Consider the following 26,149-nt stretch of genomic DNA (forward strand, 5'->3'; position numbering starts at 1 on the left):
AATGCTGATTGGAAATGAATGGAAGTGGTAGCATTTTGAAACAAAGACTCCATGGTGGCAAAGATAAGTGTCAGTCCTGCCCCCCCTGAGGTACAATATGTGGTTTGGCTTTATAAGCAGTTTGCAAACATTGCCATTCAATCTATGGAAAGGGTTTACCATGCCAATACAAACACAGTCAAAAAAGAGCCAATGTCACACTAAATCACGCAAACTTAAGATGTTTTGTAGATGTCCTGGTATGGCTGGATGCCCGTCTATCAAATGTGATCATTTAAACTTGAAAAGCGTTTACTCTTTGATGCATGTCATCAGTTGTTGAGGTTTCCTCTGCAATATAACTCCCGAGTAAGTTGCAGGAACTTTTCCAGAACACTATTTACAGCCAGCCTTAATCAATCAGGCAAAAGCTCAATATGATATTCAGCCTGGCACTTCCTGAAGAGCACTTTGCTATGATATCCCTCACATTCTTTGCAAATCCCTTTGAAAATTATTGATAAAAATGAACCTCTCTTGCAGAGGGCTCATTGAAAATAAGAATTACATGAAAGATAAAACACTTTATCGCCAGTGAAAGACCAGACAATGTACGTCGAGAAATTGGGAAGATGGCAGAAACAATGAATATTAAGTGCCTAAGAATCTAAAGCTGCTGACTAAATTGAAACTGTATATCCTGAGGGGGCAAGGTTTCCAAATTGCTAATTACTGCCTCTGAAAGGGGGATGTTTCTGATATGTTTGCTTGTGAAAGGCTGGTGCTTAATGAAGCAGTGGCTCAAGTTTTTATTCTTCATATATTCCCATTCTCCATCTTTCAGGGCTCTCTCCGGACTTTCCTCCCAGGCCAGAACAATGGTGGGCCCAGGAGCCCAGCTTCCCCACAGGCCCCAGCGAGAGGAGGCCGGGGGCTGGGTACTGAGGGAGCCGCTCAGCTTTCCGAAATATGGAGGCGACAGATAAGGTGGCAGCGGCACAGAGAGGCCCTCTCCCATGGGCCCAAGGGGAAATTTGCAGTTATTAAGAGGAAGATGAGAGAGATTAAATGGCTTTTGGACTCATTTTCACAGACTTTTATTTTTTTATTTTTTTGGGCTGCCTTCATCTGAGAGATGAAAGAAGTGGTAAATGACTTTTCTTTATTTTTGCTTCATTCAGCAACACGCTGGCTTTGAGAGACAATTCTTCATTACTGAGAGTTGTCACAAGTCATAAAACACTTATTAGTGCACTGTTGTATTAAATGGTGCAGAAGTAATATAATAACTGTAATCTACAACTAATCACAAACGCAACATGTTTTGGGATTTAGTTTGAAGAAATGAACAGAATATTACATACATGTAGGTTTATTAAGATGATGTTAAAACCTAATCTGTTGATGTGAAGCTGGGGATCGAACCGCCAACCCTGTAATTAGTGGGCAAACCGCTCTCCTCTCTTTTGAGTGTTGCAGGTGCTTCACCTGACGATGCAACGCAATCCAACGCAAACACCATAAACACTGTTGAGTTGAAACAACACCTCAAAGACAAAGTCACAGCAAAAACTGAATGAGCTTCGCAAAGTAAGATTATATTTCGTGAAAAAAATGTGAAGATTCTTTGAAACACCGTTTTCATATTTGTTGTTGGGAAAGGTCATTTTATTTTACGGATCTGTGATTTCCTAAAAAGTTTTCTGGAAAGACCCTTTTTGATACAAATTATATGGAAAATAGACTCACGTTCTTGTTTTAGACAGATTCATTGGTTGTGTTGAGTTCGAGTGATTTCGACATTTTCTTTGAAAGAATTGTTTATTTTATATAAGTCATACAGAAATGTACCTTTCTATTATAAATAAATATTATATACATTGTTTTTTGGGGTAGTTAGGGGGCTTTGACCCATGACTTTAGTATTTCTGCAATCCTACTTACAGCCCTAAATGCATGCACGTGCAGATGTTTTTCGCCTCAGAGCCCAGCACAGGAAATACAGTAAGAATACACTACAATGAAGGAGCAACACATTTTCTGTTGGGTATCAGACACCTTGCAGGGAAACTGCAGTAATGCAGGGGATTTGAAAATAGTTTACACCAGTAACCTGTCAGTTAAGAGTGTTACGATGATCGGTGGTGAAGTGCAGTGTGCTATCTGCAGCACAGCAGACTGCCTTCTCGGTCCTTATCTGCATGAACACTGGCGGTGTGACGGGCTGTTTCTGCAGCAGAGTCACAGCGAGGCTCAGACACCCGATTGGCTGGACAGCAGGGCGGAAGTGCGTCTGGTGTCCCAGCTGTGCAGGAAAACAAAACAAGGCAAGCTGCGACTGGTGAGTGCTAAAAAAAGACACAGTGGACCCTCTTCCTATTATTCCAAAACATCGTGGTAGCTGCCGCGAGCCGCATTATGACACGGTTACTATGCTAAACGCTGTTTAGCGGCGCGCGGCGCTGATCGCTAACATGAGGGAGATGTGTGGCTGCTCAGGCTGTCCTTGTGCTGATCTCATGTCAGATGTTGTTATGTAACACAGTGTGCACGGAGCATGCAGGCAGCCCAGCCTGTGTCTGCTGTCGTGTCGCTGCACGGATGCTGTACACAGCTTCCAGGTCGCTTTCTAAGCTTGTTATGAAGATGCTGCGTTTTTGTCCCTGCTGTTGATGTGCAGACGCTCGAGCAAGCTTTCATTTTGACGCCGTTGCAATCAAACAAAGGGAGCTTGAGATGGATCCTCCACAACGCTGAACAGCCAGACTTAGATGGAATTAGCCAGGGTTCATGCTATGTGTAGAAACGCTGTTACCTTGGCCATTGCAGGGCCCATAACCACACCTGGAGATCACAGCCAGACATTTATCCACTAGATCTCAATGAAGAGAGCTCCTTGTTCGATGTGCCATGTCACATCCGTTCTCAACATATGGAGAGAAGACCACTGTGGTAGAGCAAACACAGCACATTGCCATTGGCAATACCCACAGTTACAGCTTTCAATGATGGATAGAAGTGACTGTGTAATGAAATGTTGCAATATTGATACAAATTAGATTTTTACATTTTTCCAAACTCATAAACACTTGATGGTTAAAAGAACCTGACATGAATATGAGTTTTGGGCTAATCTAGAATTTAAAATACCTGAAAATCAAGATATTTCATCACATTGATGAAAAAAAATAAAAATACAAATCAAATATTGTCCCAAAAATAATCCTGCTCATTGATTGTGCAACTTTTCTCACAACGGCCCAACCCACCGAGATATGTTAAAGTGAATGCAGTCACAGGAGAAACGGTACGGCAACATTTCCTGACAATAGACGAGTAGGTCTCATGGTATACATTGTCATATTCTTAGTGATAGAATATTGGTCATCTGTGCTGCATCACAAGGCCGTTCAGCATTGGCTTCACATTCAGCTGTTTATTGCCATGGTTGTTGTATGTCAGACCAATCTATTTATTTTGACTTGAGTTGACCTGTTGTATGTTGGATCTTTGGTTTCCAGCACCATGATGGATGAGCTGGTGCAGGACCTGGTGTCTGCTCTGGAGCAGACCTCAGAGCAAAACAAGCTGGGGGAGCTGTGGGAGGAAATGGTCCTGAGTCCACTGCACCAGCGCCGGCAGATCCGGCGTCGCAGAGGCCGCAAGCGCTATCGTGAGTCGTCCCTCTATCCGCTGGAGCACAGACGGTGCTGGATTGAGGCCTCTGAGTCCAGTTTGGACGAGACTAAAGGATACAGGGAGAACTCTTCCTCAACCATCGCTGCCTCCGTGGCCAACTGCAGTGACTCTGACGACGTGACTTCAACCAACCGATGGCGCTCCGTCATGAGAGGCCCGGTCAGGACTAGGCAGCCCTCCTGGCCAGAGTCCGACTCCTTCACCGAGAATAACGCAGGACGGCATCTCAGGAGGCGGAGGAAGGTCAAACGCATGACTTCAGACATCACAGTTAGGTTGCAGCAGAACTTAAAGGTTTCTGGTGTAGATAGGAAACGGAGACACCGGCCGTCTAGGATGCAGCATCTGCCAGGATCGAAGAACAGGTCTGGCGGTTGCGTGGGAGCAGACCGACAGACCGAAGGAGCCAGGCTGATGGGAAAGGAGTGCTGGAAGAGGAAGATGGCCAAGGAACACAGAGATGCCGCTGACGAGAAGATGTCTGAGGGGTAATGTTAGATTCAAGAGAATATATCAGTATTTTATCAAACCTAACCCTTCATTCATTACAATGTTGTTACACAGTTAGGCCTTTTTGGAAAAGATCCGGCCAAATTTTGGGATTACATCAAATGCTACGGTTCATTATTTGCAGCAAAGTGTTGCAATTAAAACAAAAAAATCGACATTTAATTTACAGCATTGCAATCGAGCCAAATGTTAACCCTGTCATTGTTTGAAAAGTCAGGATTAAAACCATACTGAAAAAGGAGCTCAAAACTCTAAAAGCCCTTTTTACCCTTTAAATGGAAAGTTACCACGGCAGTTAAACCCATAACATAAAAGTCATGGGCATAACTACTATCAGACAGGAGCAATTAAACAAGGCGACATTTAGGATGATCTATACTGCCTGTCTTCATCGAGCCACATGTCAATATTCAGCGTGTCCTCAACTAAACCAAAAAAAAAAAAAAGTTTCACAATCATACCACTCCACTTTAAAGTATTGAGTTGACATTAAAAATGAATGATAGAGTCGCCTCATCTTCATCTCCTATAGCTGAGATGATCACCAGGGAGGGATCTTTGATAGTTATGCCTCTGGGCATTTCCCAGCTCATTATTTCCTTTTCGAGAAATATTGTCACAAATAAATAAGTGACTTGGTGTGGTATTGATTTGTTTTGAAATGCATTTCTTTCTTGGGCTGGGTAATTAAAGCTCGGCCTGTCCCAGTGTCCCACAGTGCTCTCTCTTGTGTGCATTTTATTTCGCTAAACTAAACGTGGCTGTAACTGGCAGCAGAAAGTGGCTTTATATTAAAACGGCGGAGCAAAGACTACAATATACCGTGGAATCAAAAAGGCTAAATGTTGCAAAGTAGATGTAGAGATATTTAAATATATGACCTGTTGGTGGCGCTAGTGGTCGATCACTTAAGTTATTCGGCTTCCTCCTCTGGTGACCATGAATGTCTTCACAAAATGTCATGGAAATCCATTTAACAGTTTTTTATTAGTGTGGCTCAAAGTGGTGGTGGTGTAGTAGTGCTGCTAGTGTGGCTAAAACACATATTTGATAAGCTGAAATCAGCAAACGTTTGCCATTTCTGCATGAAACATTACTATTGAAGCAGATTTGATTTATTTGATTTATTCATTGAGTAATTGTTTCCATTCCACTGTTATTTATCTTTACAGTAACTTGTATGTTTGCACCTTTAAGGGTGATCATACCAACAAAAACTATATTTTTTCAGAATGTGTACTTGATGTTTTGGCACTTAATACCTCATATGGATCACATGCATCATCAACTGATGTGGGCAGTTGAGTTGCGTGCTAATATAACGTTCACAGTCCTTAAACCTCCCAATCTCAATGTCCTGTCATGCTCCTGCACAATGTATTTCGTCTGCTGATCTCATTATCTGTTGATCACATAAAACACGTAAGAAGAAGACATTTGAGGTAACCGGTAATGGGACAGACAGGAGGCTTTACATCATCTGGTTTAATTTGCGCTGACCTCCCTGGCCCCTAAACGGTACTTGTTTTCTTACTTTATGGAAAAATCAATAGCCGTTCTGACAGAAAACAGCTCCGGAGAAGAAATAAATGGGAACACCGTTGGCACGCTGTCAATCATTTCTCACTTACACAATGCCGACGCTCTTGATTGCTGCTCAGTAGACTGCCACACTGTACCGAGGGCTCGACAATCTAATGGATAAGCTGTAGCGGAGGCAAAGGATACGAACAAATGGCAGTGATGAGGAGTTGACAGTGGTACAACAGCAATATTTATACTCGGAGAGTGTACGGTCCATTTATTGTCAGACACAGACGCCATTGTTGAAACGTCTTTTGAAGCAGTCGGATTCCTTTAGTCTCCTTTCGTTCCGTGAACCTTTCTCATATGTGTGAGTGTTTTAAAACATGCCGCTCCTCCTATGTGCCGACAGAGCGGAGCTTTGCCTTCAGCCACCCAAGTTCAAGGGGAGCAGATGTCGGCAGCTCCAGTTGGGCTCCACATCCTTGATTAGACCTGGCCCAGCCTGCTGGCATGTGAGGCCACCTGGCATCCAGGCTGGCCCCCAGCAAGCAGGCCTCACCTGTGCGTAGACGCTGTCCTGGGCTCAGCCTCCGTCTCCAGCTGCGAGCTGCTACTGCTACTACCAGGGAAAAAAAACAAAGCCGTCGTTCTCACACTCGGCTTATTCGTGCTGTAATTTATATTTTTTGGAAAAACTCGATGAGGAATTTTTGGGAAAGCAGTGCAGCATTTGCCGAAGTTAATTTTTCATAAATCTCTGCGACTAATCCAATTATTGCAGCTCGGGGATGGTGGGATAACCTTATAATCAGACGCCCATGGAAGAGGGCATGGATTTGGGTTGGGGCGGCTTGTTTGAAGAGCCCACAGATCCATTGTTGTCAGCGCTTTGCCCCCCCCCCCCCGCCCCCTCTGTCTCTGCCTCTTCTTTATTCCTCTGCAGAATGAGCCCGGGCTCAATAAACGACGGCTAGCCTGTAATCTCTGTGCAAACTGGTCTGCCTCTCCCAGGAGCTGAGGATTATATACGAATGATTAGTGCTCATCTGGATACAGTGTTTTGCTTCACCTCTTTGGCTTGTGTAGAGACAATAGGGCCACGTGGGGACTTAAGTTCAGCACTGAAACACTGGAGTGCGGTTTTTGTTTTTGCCCTTGCCTTTGTTTCGCCATGGACATATGGTATTTTATGTAATTAAGACTTATTTGTTTTTTTATAGCACTTAATCCAAAGTAGAATATCTTATGACTGGGAGGAGTGTGTGTGTGTGTGTGTGTGAGCCAAAGACCAAGTCTGCACAAAATGTTTGTCAACTTTTCTTGGCAAAGGTCACTGCTGAAGAGAGAAGAGAGTGTTTCTTTTGGTCCTAAGAAAAATGGGTGCTTCAATTATTCATGGCATTAATTAGGCAGTACTTAATGGAACCGGTCTCACATTGGCCCTGTGCTGCTCCCAGCGACATCACATTACACCTTTAATACGGATAAATACTTACCGTAATGGCTGTCTCTAATTAATTGTTTGTACCTGTGATTCTTTTCAAACTTTGAACAAAATCCCTCCAAAATGAAGCAAACACATTTTTTCTTACTTAGAAAGTGGAAGAAGTTGAGACGCTGCTCATCACTGGTTCCCAAAGAAAGCTTGCAGAATGAAGCATACAATTCAAAGTTGTTGTTTTTGTAGGGCTTGTGGCTGTGTCCTCTATATACTGATGTTGCACTGCTGTGTGCTCCAGATGCCAGCCAATGTGTCCAGAGGTGGGGTACAGCTGAGCCGGGGCCTGGGGACTCAGTCTGGACAGAGGCCTGAAGGGGTGGGACGGGGTGGAGGGACGGTCCAGGACTGCTTGACTAGGCCTGACATCCTCCAGAGGCCTGCTCCCTCTCACATCTGCTTCTTGCGGATGGATGTGAGGGGAGATGATGCAGGACCATCTGGCCAGGAAGACACGCAGGCTGGACGGACGTTTCTCAGATCCTGCCGTCACTTAGAGGCCTGTGCAATATGGAAAAGCGGCGTGTCAGCGCATATCTGACCCTCCAGCTTTCTCCTATAAGCAAGGTCAGCAATGGAAAACAAGGAGCAAAATGCAAGGCAATCAAGAGCATCAGTGCCCATCTTTCACAACAGTAGTTTGAATCAAAATCTATTTTATTTATTTATTCTTATGGTTTACAAATGTCACAAAAAAAGATTTCTTCCTAAAACGGTTCCAACATTTAAAAAAATCGTGTCACACATCAAAGGACTACAGCTGAAATTGTTTTAATTTAAGTTGAAGTGACTCCTTAAAACAGCTGGGCACTTTAGTGAATAAACGGTTTGTTGGGGACTCATTTCATCTGTGAATCAATACACATTAGTGAGCGTTTACGGCACATGGCAACATATACTTTATGAGAATGACTGTATTCACCCGGTGCGATGAAGTGACTTGTCCTTAAAGCTAAATGGTATTCAGAAAAGGTCCTCTGGAAAAAGGATGATATTTATAAAGATTTATGTCGTTATTGAATATGTGTGCTTGACACATTCGCTTGTTACAAGTCAGCAATGACGGCATTGTCTGAGCGAGAAAATCCTTTTTCGTCCCTCCATCTGTGTCAACTCCACCCCCCGATCCCCCTCCATGCCCTTCGAGTGTCTGGAGGTCTCAGTTCAAGGTGGCTGAGGTGTGAGGAAAGGCAGAGAAACCCAGGGTGGTCTGGGGGTAGCATGAGGGGGCTCAAAGGGTGTGGAGGCATTGTAACAGGGGTTTGCCCCGGGGGTGTGGAGAGGAGCGGCGGCGGAGCAGCAGTCCATGGCAGTAAGCAGTGGCCGCCCACGCAGCAGATGTTGGCCGGTCGCTGTGTGGAAGCGGCACGTCTGTGGCTCGCTCTGTGCGCGGGGGGCACACCCAGAGGGAGGGGCGGTTCAGGGGAATGTGTTTCGCTCTCCTGTCATCCTCCACAACGCAGGCCAGATTAGATTGGAGCTGACAGCGGAGGATATTCAATTAGATTGTGCATGTCACTCAGTGGCTTCGATCAGAGCCTCTCCTCGTGCCTTTGTGTTTGCTATCGCAACGAGGGACAACGCCGCGCTGTCTGTCTTTCTCTTTCCATTGATGTCGACCTCTAGCTCCGGACTTCTCCATTATTTTTGTTATTGAATGCTACATGTTAAATATTGACATTACACGGCCATGTCGATCTTTGATTGACGTTGTTCACTTTTCAGATGCTGTAGTGTTGTCTGACCCAAATAACCCATCAGGTTTGAGATGACAACTCAAAGCGGAGTTCTTCGCCCTCAAACGTCGTTGATATTACGCAAACGGGTCGGTGACGATCATTCGCATGTGATGTTTTTCTTCTCGCTTGCAGGGAAACCAGCAGCACATGCAGCAGTGACCCCGGTCTGTTCACCAACGATGAGGGAAGACAAGGTATTAAAACGTTAATACCGTTAACATACCTTTGGCACAACAGCTTAAATCACTTATTGTGGTTCAGTCTGGTAAGTAAAGTAAAGACGCAGAAGAAGTGTTGATGAGTCGTCAGATGTGGACAGTAACCTGCTGGACTCTGAGGGAATGCTGGGGCTAGAGAGGGAGGTTTCCATACAACGGGCTGGTTGCTGGGCACCCAGGCGACTCTAATAAGACGTTGTCATGTCGTGTTAATGAGCGCTGAAGCCTTTGCTAATCTCATTAGCCGTGGTGGGGCCAGGCGGCCTCTGATTTAACAGTTGTCACTACACCTTGACTGTGAGAGGCATGGTTCCTGCGTGTTCTTTGCTGACTGACAGGCCTGAGCAGGAGCTTGCCGTCTGGGGACGAAGCTGCTGATGTCTGGTTGGTGTGTAATTGAAGGAGCGGTTTACCCTTAAAAGATGCACCCGCGTGTCGGCTCCAGCTACACTGGAGTTTGTAGGACCACCAAACATACAGCAACTTAGCTTCTCCCAAATTGAATGATTAAAAAAAAAAAAGCCCAAAGAAATAATGCGCTACTTGATTTTTTTTTTGGACAAAGCAATTTCTTCGGCGGTGGTGCTTTTGACTTCGGCATTGCATTCAGCAAATGCACGCTAGAAATGTATGCATGCCGGTCGATGCAACATCTTCCCTGTCCCCGCGTACAGGTGATGACGAGCAGAGTGACTGGTTCTTCGAGGGGGACTGTGGAGTCGGGAAGGGCGTGGCCGGCCTGCTGCCCAGCTGGGAGTCAGACAACCAGCTTTCCCTCGAGGACAACCGGGCCCCGCCTACTTTCCTGCAGCCAGCACGGCCCTCTCAGAGAGGTAGCGGACGATTCTGTGCTTTAGACACAAATTCTTACCGACATCAATTTCTTTTCAGACCATTTTGCAACACAGAAAGATAAATGTGCTTTTTTGCTGTTGCAGGGTATCGGTATCATTCACCTCTTAAGCGAGTGCCTGGCTCTGCTTCTTGCTGCATTAGGAAGGACAGGAGGCGGCTTCCCAGCCAGGTTAAAGCCCCTTCCTCTTTTGTAGAACACCGTTATAATCTTTCTTATAGTCTTTGTTTCTTACTGTGTATCTTTGTTTTACAGAGCAACGGCATGCCAGTGTTTGTAGAGCGACTGAGACAATTCTCCCAAGATCCTTACCAGAGAGAGTAAGAAATACTGGTTAATAAAACTCTTTTAAATTGTTGCAGAACTCTGTTTCCGTCATGATTTTGCACCGAGTGACTTTACTTTGATTGTCTCCTTTTAGCCTTTGGCTGCCTTCTGTTGGAAAAAGAGACCGAAGCCAGGTATGTTGCAGTACAAGCGTTATCTTTTTGACCCCAGTTTGTTCAGACTTTAATGGTGAAAATGCAAAAATCTAAATTTTATTGGTACTTTCAATTTCCAGTTGAGCCCTTTGTGCCCATTACCAGTGTGTCCTATTGACATGGTGTCAGAGAGCTCCCGTCTCAGATGTTCCACCTCAATCTGCAGAAACAGGTAGTTGATGCCATGTGTTAAATATCGCAGCCTTTCAAGGGCCTATTGGAGACACCGTTCCATGTTTTCGATCAAAGCTCAATATATTGATGGACAAGTCTATGGCTTTTTCATTGAGACAAATCAGTTACGGAGCATAGGTCGCTGTTAACGAGAGTACCGGTACTCTTTGTTAAGATGATGCCTCAGAGACTGTGTGACTTTAAAGGAGTTCATTGTTAGCCCATTTTTTCTGCATAAATTAGTGAATTCAATGCATGTTTCATGTTGCAAATACACTATTGGAGTATTTAATCTGATGCATATTCTTTGTAGTGGTATACATATGTGCACATCCATCGTATCGTATTCATTTTGTTGTCATTGGCTTTACGTCCCCATTGCTTGGGATCTCACAGAATAAAATGCTGTATGTAAATAAATAGTAAAATAATAATAATTACAAAAATAGCCTTTTTTTTTCTTTAAATGTTTCTTTTCTTTTGACCTTATTATAAACTAATTTGCAGAAAAGTATTGAATTGGTAGCCGTTTCCTTTGGTACAAACTGAGCATGCAAATTTCATTAAGATGGCAAAATACAAAAGTTACAATCACGCATTGGTGTTCCACCAAATAACGTAATAACTCATGCTTAACATGTGCTGTGCATGAACAAATCCTTTTGTTTGCCAAAAAGTCACTCGCACACAAAGAAATCTATCGCATGCCTTCCTACACAGTGACGTTACTTTGTGTGTGGTCAGTGCGACCCTGTTCTCCAGGACCCCAAACAGTAGATTGGAGTTGATCCCGGGCCGAAGTCTGAGCTGAACTGACAACAGGCAGCTACAGTTGGATGCAGCAACACTTAAATCCAATAGTTTTCAAGGTCAGCATTCCCAAATAGAGAAACACTACGTGTTGACATAGTTGTAATGCAGATTCAAATCCCTGCATTTCTGGGACGACTAAAATAAATAAAAAGTCAAATAAAGATTTTTATCCAAAAGATCTTTGTCAAAGCATCACATCGCTCCCAGTCATCCCTGGAACTGTTGGATCTGCATGGGGGGCTATTGAGAAGCCGCTTAGCCCCCTCGGTCTCGAGTCTGTGGGACTCCTCATTGTATTGTTTCCACTCTGCCTATTTATGGTGCATTCTTAATTTTGTTTCACACACACGCTTCTTCCTCCCTCTCTCTTGGGTTATTTCACAGAGCGCTCCTTGATGAGGGGCAAAAACACGACTGCTATGAAAAGCCCCCGACTTCTTAGGGCTTTCTTTTCTAAACTGGCCCTTTCTTCTCCACCTGAAAGGTTCCTTCAGATTCCAGTTTGAGGCATTGTGAATACTAATTTCTCTCTGTTAAGAAGCCCTCATATCCCTGCCATGCTCTCATTTGAATGGCGGACTCAGGGGAGACCTCTTAATTCCTTTATAGTGGGATTCAAGACCCTTCACTTCAAAAAGTATAAATCATACTCCCAAATGAATGAGGGAGAGAGGGGGGATTGACGAGGGCGGCTTCTGATGTGTCCCGTTGGACGGCACAAGCTGAATCTATCTCCCCAAGCTGCTCAAATCCACTCTCCAGTGAGACGGTTGCTCTGTCCTTACGGCCCAGCTCTGCACACATAGCACCCATCTACTCCCTTTAACTTCCTCCAAAACACACATTCACATGCAAACACAGCATCAGCTACAGTTATTGTTTTGCATGACAATGAGGAATGCTGTAATTGCTCATGCATGCTCCCTAACAAACTTGAAAAGGTCCACTCCTGATCTCACTTCACTATATTTTCATTTCTTTCGAGCCTCTTTCGGGAATGATCGATTTCTAGCGCTGAGCTCCCCCATGCGTCTGACTTTTCTTTGTTTGCAAACACCCTTGAGAGAAAAGTGTTTTCTCTGTGGGCAGAGTGTAAGCATTAATCTTGTACCGCGGCCAGGTTGAAATGATACTGTATTAATAAAAGCTGTCATCTCCCGTTTGCAGCGAGTTGACGGCGACAATCGGAGACTTGATGTTAAGTGGTAAAGGCGGTATGAGGGTTGCATGCTGTTTATCCTCGTATCGGCGTGGGGATAGCTGCAATGCTTTGTGGGATTTGGCCGTAATGCTCGGGGCAGGCAGCCACGTTAAAATGCATAACTGCCTCCCACCTGATCTATTGGCTTATTTATTTCTAAATGACACTTGTGCTGTGAGATAAATCATAGTCTTACACCCACTCCCTTCCCAGTTTTCATTTTAATTGTGAGATCTCGGTGTCAGCAGTTAGTATATTGGTGTGAGTGGCCTATTGATTATTGATTTGGAGCTATTGATTATGTTCCCTGGAGACCCTAATCCTTTCTGATTCATTTGAATACCTCTATTAATCTTGAGATCCTGCTCACACCTGAAGCGCCGTGTACCCTAATGAAAATAGATGGCCATTTTGTAACTGCGGCTCTTCACTCCTCTTGATTTGTTATTTTTAATTGATATATTTGCTTTTGGATGTGGGCGCCAAAATTACAATTGACCCCGTGTCAGCGCTGCTTTATTCTGTACCCTAAGGGACTGCACTGCATTCAGAAGCGTCTCATGTGACCTGAAAAATCTATCTTGGAGACTTTTCCCCTCAGTGTCCTTGTGTCTTTGACAGAATTGAGTTGTTGTTGTTGGCCGTCTTCATTACATATCACTGTTTTTTCATTGCTCATTGCCTCTAAGTCAATCTTTGTTTTCTCATCATAGTTTCTGTATATTTAGGGACAAAACAACTGGCTAACATCTGTCACACTGTTTAAACTGATGAAGTAACAGATGTTAAGTAATAAAAAAACAGTGTTCTGCATTGTTTTTCACCACTCCTCTCAGTTTTACACAGAGCCATGTAACATGCTTATTAAAAGCCATTGGGTTCGGCTCTGAGATGAATGGTGGTGTTTTGCCTTGGTTAATGAGCCAGCTGATGGTATTCTCATGTTTGATTAGCATTGTGCTGAGTATCTCAGTGGGCTCCTGGCGGCGGCCCCTGAGCGGCTGTGCCTCTCCGCTCTCAGCGGCAGGGGAGGGCCCTCGCCTCCCTCCAGGCTGCAGGGGCCCTCGAGTGCCTCGGCCTCGGTGTAATGAGGGAAGAGATGGAGGGATGGACCTCCACACATTCGGACCAAATGCATCAGGGTATTACTTTTAATACCGCAGGCGTGCCCCGTGAAATAATGCGACGTTGTTAAACGGGGATCGATTTTCGAATTAAAAAGTTAGTTTGCAAAGATTTACTGTGGGGAGTTCAATGCCTGAGCTCTTTATCAGGGGCGCAAATGGCTGGTTATGTGCTGTCCGACAGCGGTACGATTGAGGGATCGATAGGCGCGTGATTTACTAACTGGAGTACAGGTAATCAATAAGTATAAAAGTAAATGAAATATGCATTACTGGGATTTTATTAGAGAGGGGTAGCAGGGAGAGAATAACGGTCAGGCCATTTATTTTTATATCTATTGATTATACAACATAGAGACTTCGCTCAAAGCATGCGCCGCACAGCTCTCGACACCCCGCCACTACACACCCGTCATGTGATTTATGGGTGTTGAGGTCATGGAACATGCTGCCTGTTAAAAGGCTGCCCTGACGGGGCCTTATTGTAGCATGTGCCTGGTAGGGTTGTGGGCTTTGTGTTGCCTGCAGTCCAAAATGAGCCACGCTGGTTAACAAGGAGCTCTCGTCTGTTTCAACCTCTGTTGTTTTAGCAATCAGACAGTTATGCTCATTGGCTTTTTTTTTTTTCAAACAGCACACCATGTTCATTAAATCCTCTCTGAGATACAGTTTTGGATAACAAATAGAATATGCAAGATTTTAACTTCAGCCTTTTTTCCTGTCATATCTTATTGTAGCACTGACTCTCTTCTCTCTCTTTGACTCAGTCTGTCCCCCTCCTCCATACACACTGCACCCCCCACATCCCCCCAGAGTGATGGAGCGGACCTTGACCTTAACTTTACATCCCTGAAGTCAGGGCTATTAAGCTTGTGGGCTTTTCCGATTTCAGGGCTCCTGACATATGACACGGGAGCCATAGAGCAGGTGTAATTTGTTTACGTGAACTCTGCAATGACTCATGCCACACGCACCCACCACCTCTCCTCATCGAATATTCTCTCCGGTGAAAATATGTATTAATGAAGAAAAATTAAGATGTGGCAAAATATGCACCGTACTGAGACTGAATGTAAGCTGCTGTGTTTGCAAATATGCCCGGCTGGCTTTTATTGACTTTTGTGAAATGTATTGGGTTTGTACATGTTTATTTGTGTACTGTGGGCGGGAGCTGCATCATCACATTGTGGGTAACGTTTGCTCACTCTGTCTGTGTCCCCCCCCCCCCCCCCCCCCAGGCAGACTAATGTCTCCTGTGCATATCAGTCCCAAAGTGACATCAGGAGGAGGAGGACAGCGGAAGCTGTGTCCGTCACAACATCAGGTACCCTCCACACATACTAATGAACCTTTGGCCTCTTTCAAATTCTTCATCCACAAATACAGATTCTTCATGTGTTCAGGACATGGTTGCTACGAATGTTGACCATATTTAGTTATCCAGAAAGCCCATGTGCATGTGAATGACTTTTTCAGGTTTATCTATTTTCAACAATGCATCTGTCCAGTCTTGAATGAGCAAAGCACTGCTGTCTCTCCTTTTTCAAAAACAAATCTACTTTGGCAACAGTGAAAGCTACAGATATCCAGTTATTATGGTGTTGATTTGGCAATTTGACAGAACCCTTATTATACCCAGATTGGGGTTGGGCTGAATACAACCTTTTATCACAATACACATGATCTTGAAAACTTAAATCCCAAACTTTTGAACAGTGGCACATTACCACAGTGTGATCCCCCGTGTGGCAGCGGGGATCTGGATTTCTCCTGCTGTGATCGTCCTCCTGCAGGTTAAAGAGGCAGAGCACGGGGCAAGTTATCCGTTCCGCCTTCGGGATGCAAGTGTCTGTTGTTCGACCAGCGAGTTCGGACTATTAACTTCGGCTTTTTCTTCAAGGCACCAATGTTGTTTCACCTACTTTTAGCAGTGTGAGTCGCATTGGCGGCGCAGGGTGAAGGTATGTGCAGGTCTATATAGCCATGGTAACGTCATGGCTGTGTCACAGGGACTTCCTGGGGTTCCCGTGGCTCTCGTCCAATGAGGCACCAATGGTGAACATGTTAATCAGCACGGCAGCCTCATCATTAGGCATGTTAGCATGGTGATGTTGGCATTAAACTCAAAGCACAATTCTGCTTAAATGCGACCTCCCAGAACAACCAGAAGTTAATGCTGTAGACTCTTAGTCTTGTTCATACATTTCTGTAATTCCATAGAAATTACAGAATGCAAAATATTCGGTGGGTTAACAGCAGTGCACAGGTAGACTTGGTAATTGTGTTACGTTTGGCGTTTCCTGTTGAAAGCAAAAGAAGAAGAGAAGTGTGATGTGGAGTTCGTCCTATTGGAGTTGGCACTGAGCAGCAGGCTTTGTGTCTTTTTGGACCAGTGGAGCTGCCTTTTTTCATTAGTCATGGCTCGCGCCTTGTGTCTTTGCCGGATTGAAACCTGAATTGGTTTGTCCACCTTTTCTTCTGCGTCCCCTCTCCGTGCTCGACTCCTGCAGCAGCCGTTTGTCATTTAAATAACAAATGCTGGTGGTTCCCTGATTTAGTGAGGGGTGCAGACCTCTGATGTATATTAATATTGTCGCACGGCGCACTGTACCAGGATCCATCATTCATTTGGATAAAAGAGGTGGAATTTGAAAACAGCCAATGCTTTACTTGGACACAGATTGCATCCATTCATTGCACTGAGTGATGGAATGGCCAGCAATTCTGTCCTTCACCTCCCCAGCGCTGAGCCACTTCCCATAAAAGTAAAAAAAGGGATTCACCCCTGGCCCTTGAGGACCCCTCATATTCAACATGTGGAACGAGGGGCATCCCTCAGTTTCTCGACAGTTAACAGTCTGTTGTAGGAAGGGGAAATACACGAGTTGCAATCTTACACAAAAAACTGATTAATGTTATTCGTGTCATCCGTGCAAAACAGCACTGTAGCATTGTGCTATTCAAATAAGTGCGATATTTTCTAATGTGTTTTTTAAAAGGGAGATACTTTAATGTACTCTGAGACATTTTATTATGATGTGTTTGCTAAATTGCGTAGGAGAGACTCTGATTGGCACAGCCCCCCCCCCCCCTCAGCCCCGCTCTGAGTGTTTTCCTGCTTCTTGAGTCTAGTGCCCCCTGTCCACCATGATTTATCATGCATCCCATGTCGTCCAATGTCAGTTTCTGCAGCTGCAACTGCTCTGTATAAATCTTTACTTTGGCAGCCTGCTGCACCATGTCTCTGCTCAGTAATCTCACCTCCGCCAGGAGATGCACATTCACTCTGACAAGCTTTCACACGCTCTGTGTACACATTTTGGTTTGTTACCATTCTGACATAAATGTGTTCAGAAACAGGATCAGATTCAGTGATTTGTTGAGGGGAGTTGTTTTCTGGTAAACATCTTGTTTGCATGGAAAGATTGTTTACCGCATTTAGGTTAAAGAACGGCGTGTTGCTCTTAGTGAACTCGACAGCCGAGTCTTTGTTTGAGTTAGCCAGAGGAAGTGGATTGTTGTATGTGTTCGTGGTTGATTTGAAACTCTGTAATCAGGAGTGAAAATGGTCTGCGGCTGGAGGTGTCTTCCAGGTCTCCGTGGGGAATTACTGAGGCGGTACCCAGCTGTTGCTTTGTCTTCTTTCTTTACCCTTTTAGCACTGCCGTGGAAGTGCTGAAGCTGGTTGTGAAAAAAAAATACCACAAAAACTTATCAAGCCAGGTATCTGTTTGGATTAGATGACCGCTCCATTTCTCAGCCGTAAATTGGCCATTTTCTACTTTTTTCACTATAAATCCATCAATCCAACAATCCAACAAGTCCCGACTCGATCTAGAACAAAGCCTTTCAGTTTTCTGCGAAATGTAGATGGTTGTTATTAAAAATACAGATTGAAATTGTCACTTAAACTCGATTTATTTGGGCTTTGTCTTTCGCAATTAAAAAAAAATATTGATTTGTATTCTGCAATGAGTGAATAACAGAAAAATCACCATGTCGCCCAATGATCGAGAGTGAAAATTAATACATTCTACACATTCCACAGTTTTGGGAGAGTTATTCGTCAGGCAAAGATGAATCAGTATATGTAAAGATCCTGAAGCATTTTAATAGCCTTGGCCGGTCTCACACAGACTAATTAATTATTGCCATTTTACTCCTCCCCTGCTGTCTTCTACTGTATAATGCCCTTCATCTTTATCTCTATAAAGGGATGATGGTAATAAACCCAAACTTGAACTTATGCAGTGTGCTTAATTCCAGGAAGAGTTTGGAGTAAATAGCCAGGGTGTGAAGTCCGTGTGATTAACCTCGTCAGACTGTTAGTGCGCCATCTCTGTATGTTGCAAAGTGCCACATTTGGGTTCCCATGTGGAGGCCGGCCCCTCGGTCAGCCCTGCCGCCTCTCCTCTCCCCTCTGTCTTTACGTGTCTCCTTGCCCGAGCAAGACAGCTGCGTGACAGATCACCTGCGTCTGAGGCCCGCCGTGTTCCTGCCCGGCGGTCCGGCCCCCTCTCATTAATGCCCAGGCTGGTGCGAGGGCCGTATGGCAGCACAAGACAAATAACGCTACCACTCAGCCATCACTTCTGCTGACAGAAATGCAGCCCACCGCACTATTTCGCCCTCTCCGGCTCCACTCCGCACCCTGCTCGCGTCCTTCAAAAACCCCCTCCGTCTCCTCCGTCTCCACCTGCACCTGCCTGCGCTGCTTCACCAAACTTTCACGGTGTTTTTCGCTGTTGCTGGAGGCTGAGTTTAACACTCAAACCCACACAGGTTGACACAGTGTAGCCACGAACCCGCTGCCTTTGTAACCACTCTAATTGTTTTTTTGTTTGTGGAGACACATTTGTTTTTAGCAGCTCAGTCTGTCAGAGGCTTCTTTACTCGCCACTTTTGTGCAAACCGGGAGGTCTGATTTGAATGTCCTATTTTTTCAATTTTGAAAAGAATGGTGTGTGTGTGTGTGTGTGTGTGTGTGTGTTTGCATGAGAGAGAGAGAGAAGGAGAGTGAGCAGGAGAGAGAAACACAAAGGCTAATCATTAAAGAGCTATTCAGCCCTGTTCATTTAAGTGTGGGAATCAGCAGGTCCATTACTGTCAATGTGTAATTAGCTGATTAATAAACACGGGGAAGGGGAGTTCTCCAGGAAGGTCTGTAATGATTGTTTTTAGAGAGCATCACATGAGAGCTTATTAAGATGGTAAGATGGTTCCATTCAACTTCCCATTATCACCCACAATAAATGCATGTACTGTAATTCTCCCATTGACAGAAAACCATTGCGTTGTAATGTTTTTATCGACTTTGATGTAAAACCAGTTGAGTGTAAGTGTAGCTGTTCCGGACAAATGAAAGTATCTTTTATCTAAGCTGTTGATTATTCACATTCAGCATTTTTTAAATATCTTATATTGTACACATTCATTTACAAATATACGATGATTTTAATGATGTAAGTTAATGCTTTGTTATTTACCTACAACCTATACATACAGTATAACCAATGGTGGAGAGTAACTAAGTACATTTACCCAAGTACTGTACTTCAGTACAATTTTCAACTACTCGTACATTACTTGAGTATTTCCATTTTTTGCTTCTTTATACCTCGATTTCAACATATGTAAATCTTATAAATACAACGTATTGTTAAATGTTAAACTGTGCTCCCACACTTTTTTGGCTTGTGACTCCTTCTACATAACCAGTGTCAGATCAGATGTCTCTTTTTTGAGTTTCACCAAAACAACGTTTCCCCTCTGAGGCCCAAGATTATCCAATATTTTACAAAAGCTGGAAAACAAATCTGAAATTAGTTTTTCCCGTATCCCATCAATCATCTCACAACCCCTTATATTTGTCATTGAAACATTTATAATGCTGAATATATTACTGAAGTAGAATTTGGATTGCATTGACTTGATTTTATGTTAAATTGTTGTGTTTGTACTTTTAGCTAAAGTAAAGGATTTGAGTCATTCCAACATGCAATGAGCTCAGCATGAGAAAGTTGAATTCCGGGTGCAGCGATTGTCACTTCCCTCGATTTGTGATGTTAAATGTTTAGTTTTTTAAATACCTGCTGTCTTGATCACAATGTTACAATGTGTGTAAACAGCTTATCCTGACTGTGACCGTGACCTAGAACAGAGGCTTGTATTTGGAATGCCCCTGTGCATGTTAACACACTCACAAACTAAACGTTCCCAGCAATTTCTGTGTATCTGTCAAATATGAAAACCACTGAAATTTTGATCCAAGCCTTTGACTGTGCTTAACCTGAGTGTTTGGGTTGAAACTCGGCAACGGTTAGTCATCGGTCCCTCAAGAAATATTAATCAATTATCTTGCCCGCCGGATCAGTTTGGGGAAGAAGTCATCTGGAAAGAGGCACAAGCAGATATAATGGGAAGGAGCAAAAGCACATGCCAGTGAATGCTGTAATGCCTAATCCTTTGAGACAGCCCACAGCCACAATGTCACTTCTAGTTCCCTTGTCCTCTGCTCTGGGACTGCCTCGCAAATGTCTTGTGTGACCGCCGCTAACTTTTTTTTTTTTTGGGCAGGCCAGAGAAAGATTTATTTATCAAGCATTGTTAGGGAGAGCAATTGTTTTAGAGTTCCTCTGTCTTCTGCAAAAATTGGCCCCTTTTCTCTTTGGGGTATTTCCCTTCACTCCCAGAGAGAAGCAGCTTTAAAGGTGAGCGAGAGATCAAGACAAAGAGCATCTTTAAAAAGGAAGCTAGTCACTGAGATGAGAAGGTGTGATGAATGAAGTTAAAAACATACAGCTTCTTACACTGCATAACCGAAGGAGGGGGGGAGAGTTAAGCCATAGAAGCAGCACAGATTGGCCTTTTAATAACCATGTCCACAAGTCATATGGGGCCAAATTGGATTTGGCTCACTTGACCAAAACCTCATTAATATTTAACCTATTTAAAGAGGATTGCTTCAAAGTTGTATTTTAATATACCTAAAACGCGAGCGAGCGATCCATGAGTCGTGGACTAAATAATTATTATTAGAAATAATTGTTATTTGTGTGGGTATCTTTCACTGTTTTTTGTCAATGCTGTGTTACATGTGCATGTATATATCTATTTCCCTGCAGCTTGCAACCCATTTCACAAGGATCACCGGAGAGAAGAGGCAGAGGGAGCCGGCAACACCTCAACCCTAGAGGCCGTGGGACCAAGTGCACCAGGTTCACAGAGTTTATCTTTTCTCCAGAGGCACCACGAGGAACCTGAACAGGGCCGGACAAGCACACTTAAGTGACAAAGGAAAAGCTATTGTTCCAGAAAATGTTAAAGGCCAAAACGCCTTTTGCTGCACAAACTTTATGACAAAAAAAAAACCACAAAGCACATCATTACTCATCAAATCAGCATGTTACTGCTAGATCCAGTCTCTCCAGAAGTATAATAAGCAGGACAAATGTTAATGCAATCAAGCCTTGTTAAGCCCTCTGCCATCTCCTCAAAGCAGCTTCAAGAGGCTCCTTGTTTGACTCAAGACTGGACGGCTCCTCCTGTTTCCACCACACGGTCTCCAGGCCACCTGCTACCACACAATCCAACAATTATGTCCACTCGAGCAGCGCAGCGTTTGTCAGCGGGAATACTGACGGAGGATCGTGAGGCTGGATAGCTCTACTTTACGGCAGCCAACGATGGCTGCGTAGGGCGGCACGAGAGCGCTGCGACGGGAGAGCATCAGAATGTTTAGCGACCGCATGCTGCTACAGGGTTCAGAAAGGCGACCACCGGTAGAGAGCCACACAAAGTACAGGCCTCCTATTAGCATGGATTTGAAAAGCTACAGTTTGTACAAAGGTGCTCATTAGCACAACACAGAGGGAGTGTAGTCGCGGTCCTTGGAGGGCTGCCTCTGTTCCCTTTAGCCTACCTTCCATATTCAAATTTCCCCAAATGTATTTAAGTTCAAGGCCAGCTGTAAATCTGTTTGAACAGCCTGTTTTTCAGCAGTGGTGGATTAGTTTGCTTTTGGGGCTGTGCAGAGAGCAGCCAGCAGAAAAGGGTTGGAGGAGACAGGACAGGAGAGTCACACAATGTATTTTCACCTACCCTTGGGGTATACATTTCCCCGCCTCCCTCGGCATCGGATGCATTAAAAGATCAATGGCAGCAAACTGTGAGATCAGACACAATACTTCTCGCCAAGCTGGTAAACAAGCAGTATTTTCAGAAAAATACATTTTTATATAGGAATCAAGTGAAGTACATTGGGCTTTACCTAAACCACATACAGGTGATTACTGTCTTTAAAAATGCAAGACGTACTCGCATACATAATCTTTGCTGGAGAGTGTCTTCAAAACGTATTTTACGGTCACATTTTGACATATTTTTAAATCTGAAATCTTCACCTGCACCAAAAAGAATAGTTTTTTTTTTAATAATAATTACTAAATAGTGAAATGAACTGCATTATCACCAGCTACATTCTTTTTCAGAAACTTTAAAGCCTTATTGAAGAGAAGAATCTCATTTAGCAGAATGGGATTTGCCAATTAACGTGAGTTATACGTCTGCAATAATCCATCTGAGGAAGCTTTATGTGATCATGTTGGCCAGGGATGACATTTATAAATGCTGTGTGTGCACACTCATCTAAATGGATGCCTCACACACGACATCCTGCCACAGGAATCAGTCAAAATGAGGCAGCCCCCCCCCCCCCCCCCCCCCCCACACACACACACACACCCATGGCTAGTGCTGCTGGGTCCGCTGCTGTAGCTTGACCAGGGAGTCCAGCAGCACCATGGGTTCTTCCCACACAAGAAACACACGGTCCAGACTGAATACGGTTATCATTTTTTTTTTTTAAAGAAGCTTTTGATAAATACATTGCTGGCTTCTTCAAGACATATGCCCCTGGACACGTTGACAAGTATTGACTGTGTAGTGTTTTAAGGAGAGCTTCTTGCTGTTGCCCGATCCGTCAGTGTGTGTTTTGGTGCCAAGGCATTGACAGGTAAGGAAGACGCATCAGTTCAGATACAGTTCCATTAGTAGCAGGAGGGGAAACACCTCCCCTGCCTCTCTGGTAATTAGCAGTCACCATAATGACATCTCAGCCAGACCGTATGCCCCAAAATGTATTTCCAATGACCAGGAAGTGGGGGAATGGCTTCCGTCCAGCCAGTCAATTGCCCTGTTACAGTTAAGGAATCCAGCAGGCTGGTACCACTCATATTTCATCCGAGGTAAAGATTACCTGTCAGGCCCATGGGAGATGTATTGATCTGTTTTCCTTTTTCCGCCAGCAATCACCTGCCAAAGGCACCTAGGAGGCGAGTGAATGAGTGATGCCGGGTCTGTCTGCTTCAGCGTAGTGGCTTCTAGTGTCCACTGATGGGTGGAGAGGTGATGAGGAAGAGGAGAGATAATGCAGTCATAAACTCTGTTTGAACCTCCTCTGTATGCATGCAGGGCAGCCCCCTTGGCCCCCTGGGTCACAGGTCAGTGAGGGGGAAAAAAAATGTTGGGCTCCTTTCTTGTCAGTGGCGTTTGTTCTGTGTAGTGTGTCGTGATGATAAAAAAAGAAAACATGCAAAAGAGGCTCTCTGGTTCCTGCTGACAAATGCATGTTGCGAGTCGCCGTAGTTCACTTTGGGTTTCAGAAGTGATACGGTTTGATCTGGTCACCCTTCTCTCAATGATCAATTTATTTAACATTATCTCGTGCTTTTTTGGCAGCTAAAAGTATTAATGTATTTGCCTTGTTCAGTGGAATGTCAGACCTGATATTACCCATGAATACATGTATTGTAGGTGATTGCGCTGTATAAAACGTGTATTATTTATGATGTGATGCATAATTAGTGGTCCATTAATTGAGGATTTAGGTGCGAGGACATTAAATTCATTAAATCAATTTCATGATAGATAGTAGTGTAGATATTTTTTACTGTCGTATTTTTTAATTTCATTTACAAGGATTTAAAAAGATCTCCCTGATATCGGGGCTCTTAGGCAGCTATCCATATTTGATACGTAGTACAAATAGCATCTTATCTCATAGGCTGTTATCTTTATATTTAATAGCAGTGGAGGCATGCGTAATTGCTTTGCAAATGATCTAAAGAGGATTACTCCTGCCTTAGACTTCCGGCACCGTGTCACTAGATGTGAGAGAGAAGTTACAATGGCAACATTCAATCAAACCTGCAGTGCAGTGTTTGTGCAGTAAGTTTTCTATGACGGTGTTGTGTCGGTGTGAAGTGGATACTCTGCTTTTGAATATACTGTGTACGGACACTATTATGGATTAGAAGCTGTTTAAAGAAGTTGCATTTCTACTTATGTCATTTGTGTATTCAAAATGATATGAATGGTATTTTTTTTTTACATGTATGTAATGTCATTCCTTCATGTAATCTGTGATGTTATGATCATTGTTCCATGTCATAAGTATTCGTAAAAAAAATTGCAGTATCTATTTATTTCAAGTACTGAAATATGTGCAATAAATGAGTAAACATGATTGTGTGAATGTGAATGTGAAGATGTGGCTCTCGACTGAGGTTATACGGTATACTTACTAACTTATGTGTGCATATTCTTTTGGTAGATAGACGGGAAACACAGGGGAGAGATGGCGGTTGGTATCGAAGCGAGCGAATGTCATCGTTACAGTACATTGTATGCGTCGCACTGAGCGACGCCGGGATTGTTCTCACCTTCTGAGTCTGTGTGTCATCATGGCAACGTGGGCGGAGACATCTACTGTAGCGGGAACTACAACAGAAGTGGTTTTGAGTACTTTGTACTTAGTTTATTTTAGTTTTCATTCTAGATATGTTATCCCTATATTTTAACTTTGCACTATTTTATATTAATCCAATTAACATTGATGTAGGCAGCCTAAGATCGAAGATGTTTATTGCCAATCACTGCTTCTGGATATTGTGGAGATGGCAACAAAGAACTTGAAATCGAATCGAACCGGGCCGCGGCGGTGAGAGCGCCGAATCCTAACCACTAGATCACCAGGGACGAAAAAGTCATAGTATAGCATGTCGAAAAAAGCCATAAAAAGTCACCGTATATGATGTTGAAAAAACTACTGTGAAATTTGGTTTGTCTTTCAGAGGTCCTACAGCCATTACACTCTGTTTAGCGTGTGCAAAAATAGGATAAGTGTAGGTGTGATGAATATTTGAGCATGTGTACTCTGATCCTTTAAATGTTGTCACCCTGGAGGATGGGGGCACCACCGCCCATAGCAAGGAGGAGGAGCATGGCTGCATGAGGACATTCCTTCGCCAAAAAGTGTTTTTTGGCACCTCCCGTGCCCTTGTTTCCCCGTGTGAATCAACCTCGCACTTAGTGGCATAGATCCACTCTGGCTTCCCTTCCACCGTCAGGGAGATTCCCGTGGTTAGCAGCACTTGGTTTAGACCTCTCCATCTAAGAGACACAAACACAAAACAAACCAAATTCAAACTAGAATTACATCCTTGCCTTGTCTGTCCAAACAGATGTCTTAGAGAAGTATATCTTTCCTTGCTTGCGTGATATTTCTATGCATTGTTATGCTTTAAAAGTCTGGGCCTGGTATGAGACGGGGGAGGATCGAGCACAGAGCAGAAGGTTATCTGATATGGTGCCTGATATTGGCAATTCATTACAGTTTGTGCTGTTTGTGAATCACATTGTTTGATTTTAAGGCTTAGATTAAATTCATACCTCATCTAAAAGCATTTGATAAACTTTGTGACCGACTCTTTTGGTCTAATTCATGCTTTTGGTGCAGTTTCTATAATTTCAGAAAGCTCTCCTCAGGTTTTAGAATTGCATGGATTCTTACCATTATTTTAGGATTTAGATGTTTATTAGCGTTTGCGCTTGCTGACTGTCGATTTCAGCAGCATTTTCTACAAATGGAATTCGCCTATCAGCGCGGTGTAAAGGAAATTCTGTGAGCAGGCCTGTTTTTCAATCTAAACTGGGTATTTTATCTGTAACAGCTCTATTTTGGTATTTCTATTCAACAGCGCAATTACGAGTTTTACTAACATTGTTACTTTCCATGTCTCTAAACACAGCTTCGTCATCAACATTAACAACAATAAATTTATTTTCTTTACCAAAATATTTGCAGCCTTTGCACACAAGTGATCATTATTAATACATTTACAACTGCCTTTCTCAGTGAAGCCTACTACAAAGAGGACAAAAATCAGACAATCACACAAAAGACAAACAAAAGCTATTGACACCGCATTAAACAAGCTGCCACTTTAACAACAGAGCAAAACATTATACCAAGGCAACAACACAGAAATGGG

The 26,149-nt window shown here is 43.7% G+C and overlaps 1 protein-coding gene across 3 annotated transcripts; it reads left to right on the forward strand.

Moving 5' to 3' along the window:
- Window positions 1-3,504: 3,504 nt before the first annotated feature.
- LOC306789880 (G patch domain-containing protein 2-like) lies at window positions 3,505-24,336 on the forward strand (the record flags this gene model as incomplete). Of its 3 annotated transcripts, XM_079285955.1 has the most annotated exons (9): window positions 3,505-4,166; window positions 9,085-9,146; window positions 9,845-10,003; window positions 10,109-10,194; window positions 10,279-10,343; window positions 10,445-10,484; window positions 10,586-10,677; window positions 15,056-15,141; window positions 20,942-24,336. In XM_079285955.1, the coding sequence occupies 9 exons, from the start codon at window positions 3,505-3,507 to the stop codon at window positions 21,106-21,108; spliced, it is 1,419 nt and encodes a 472-aa protein (XP_079142081.1). In that variant the 3' UTR covers window positions 21,109-24,336. The 3 variants fall into 3 exon arrangements, with proteins under 3 accessions (XP_079142081.1, XP_079142082.1, XP_079142083.1); XM_079285956.1 differs by lacking the exon at window positions 15,056-15,141; XM_079285957.1 differs by lacking the exons at window positions 10,109-10,194; window positions 10,586-10,677.
- Window positions 24,337-26,149: the final 1,813 nt, after the last annotated feature.

Source organism: Melanostigma gelatinosum (genome assembly GCF_949748355.1).
Source record: "Melanostigma gelatinosum genome assembly, chromosome: 16".
NCBI classification, from domain to species: Eukaryota; Metazoa; Chordata; class Actinopteri; order Perciformes; family Zoarcidae; genus Melanostigma; species Melanostigma gelatinosum.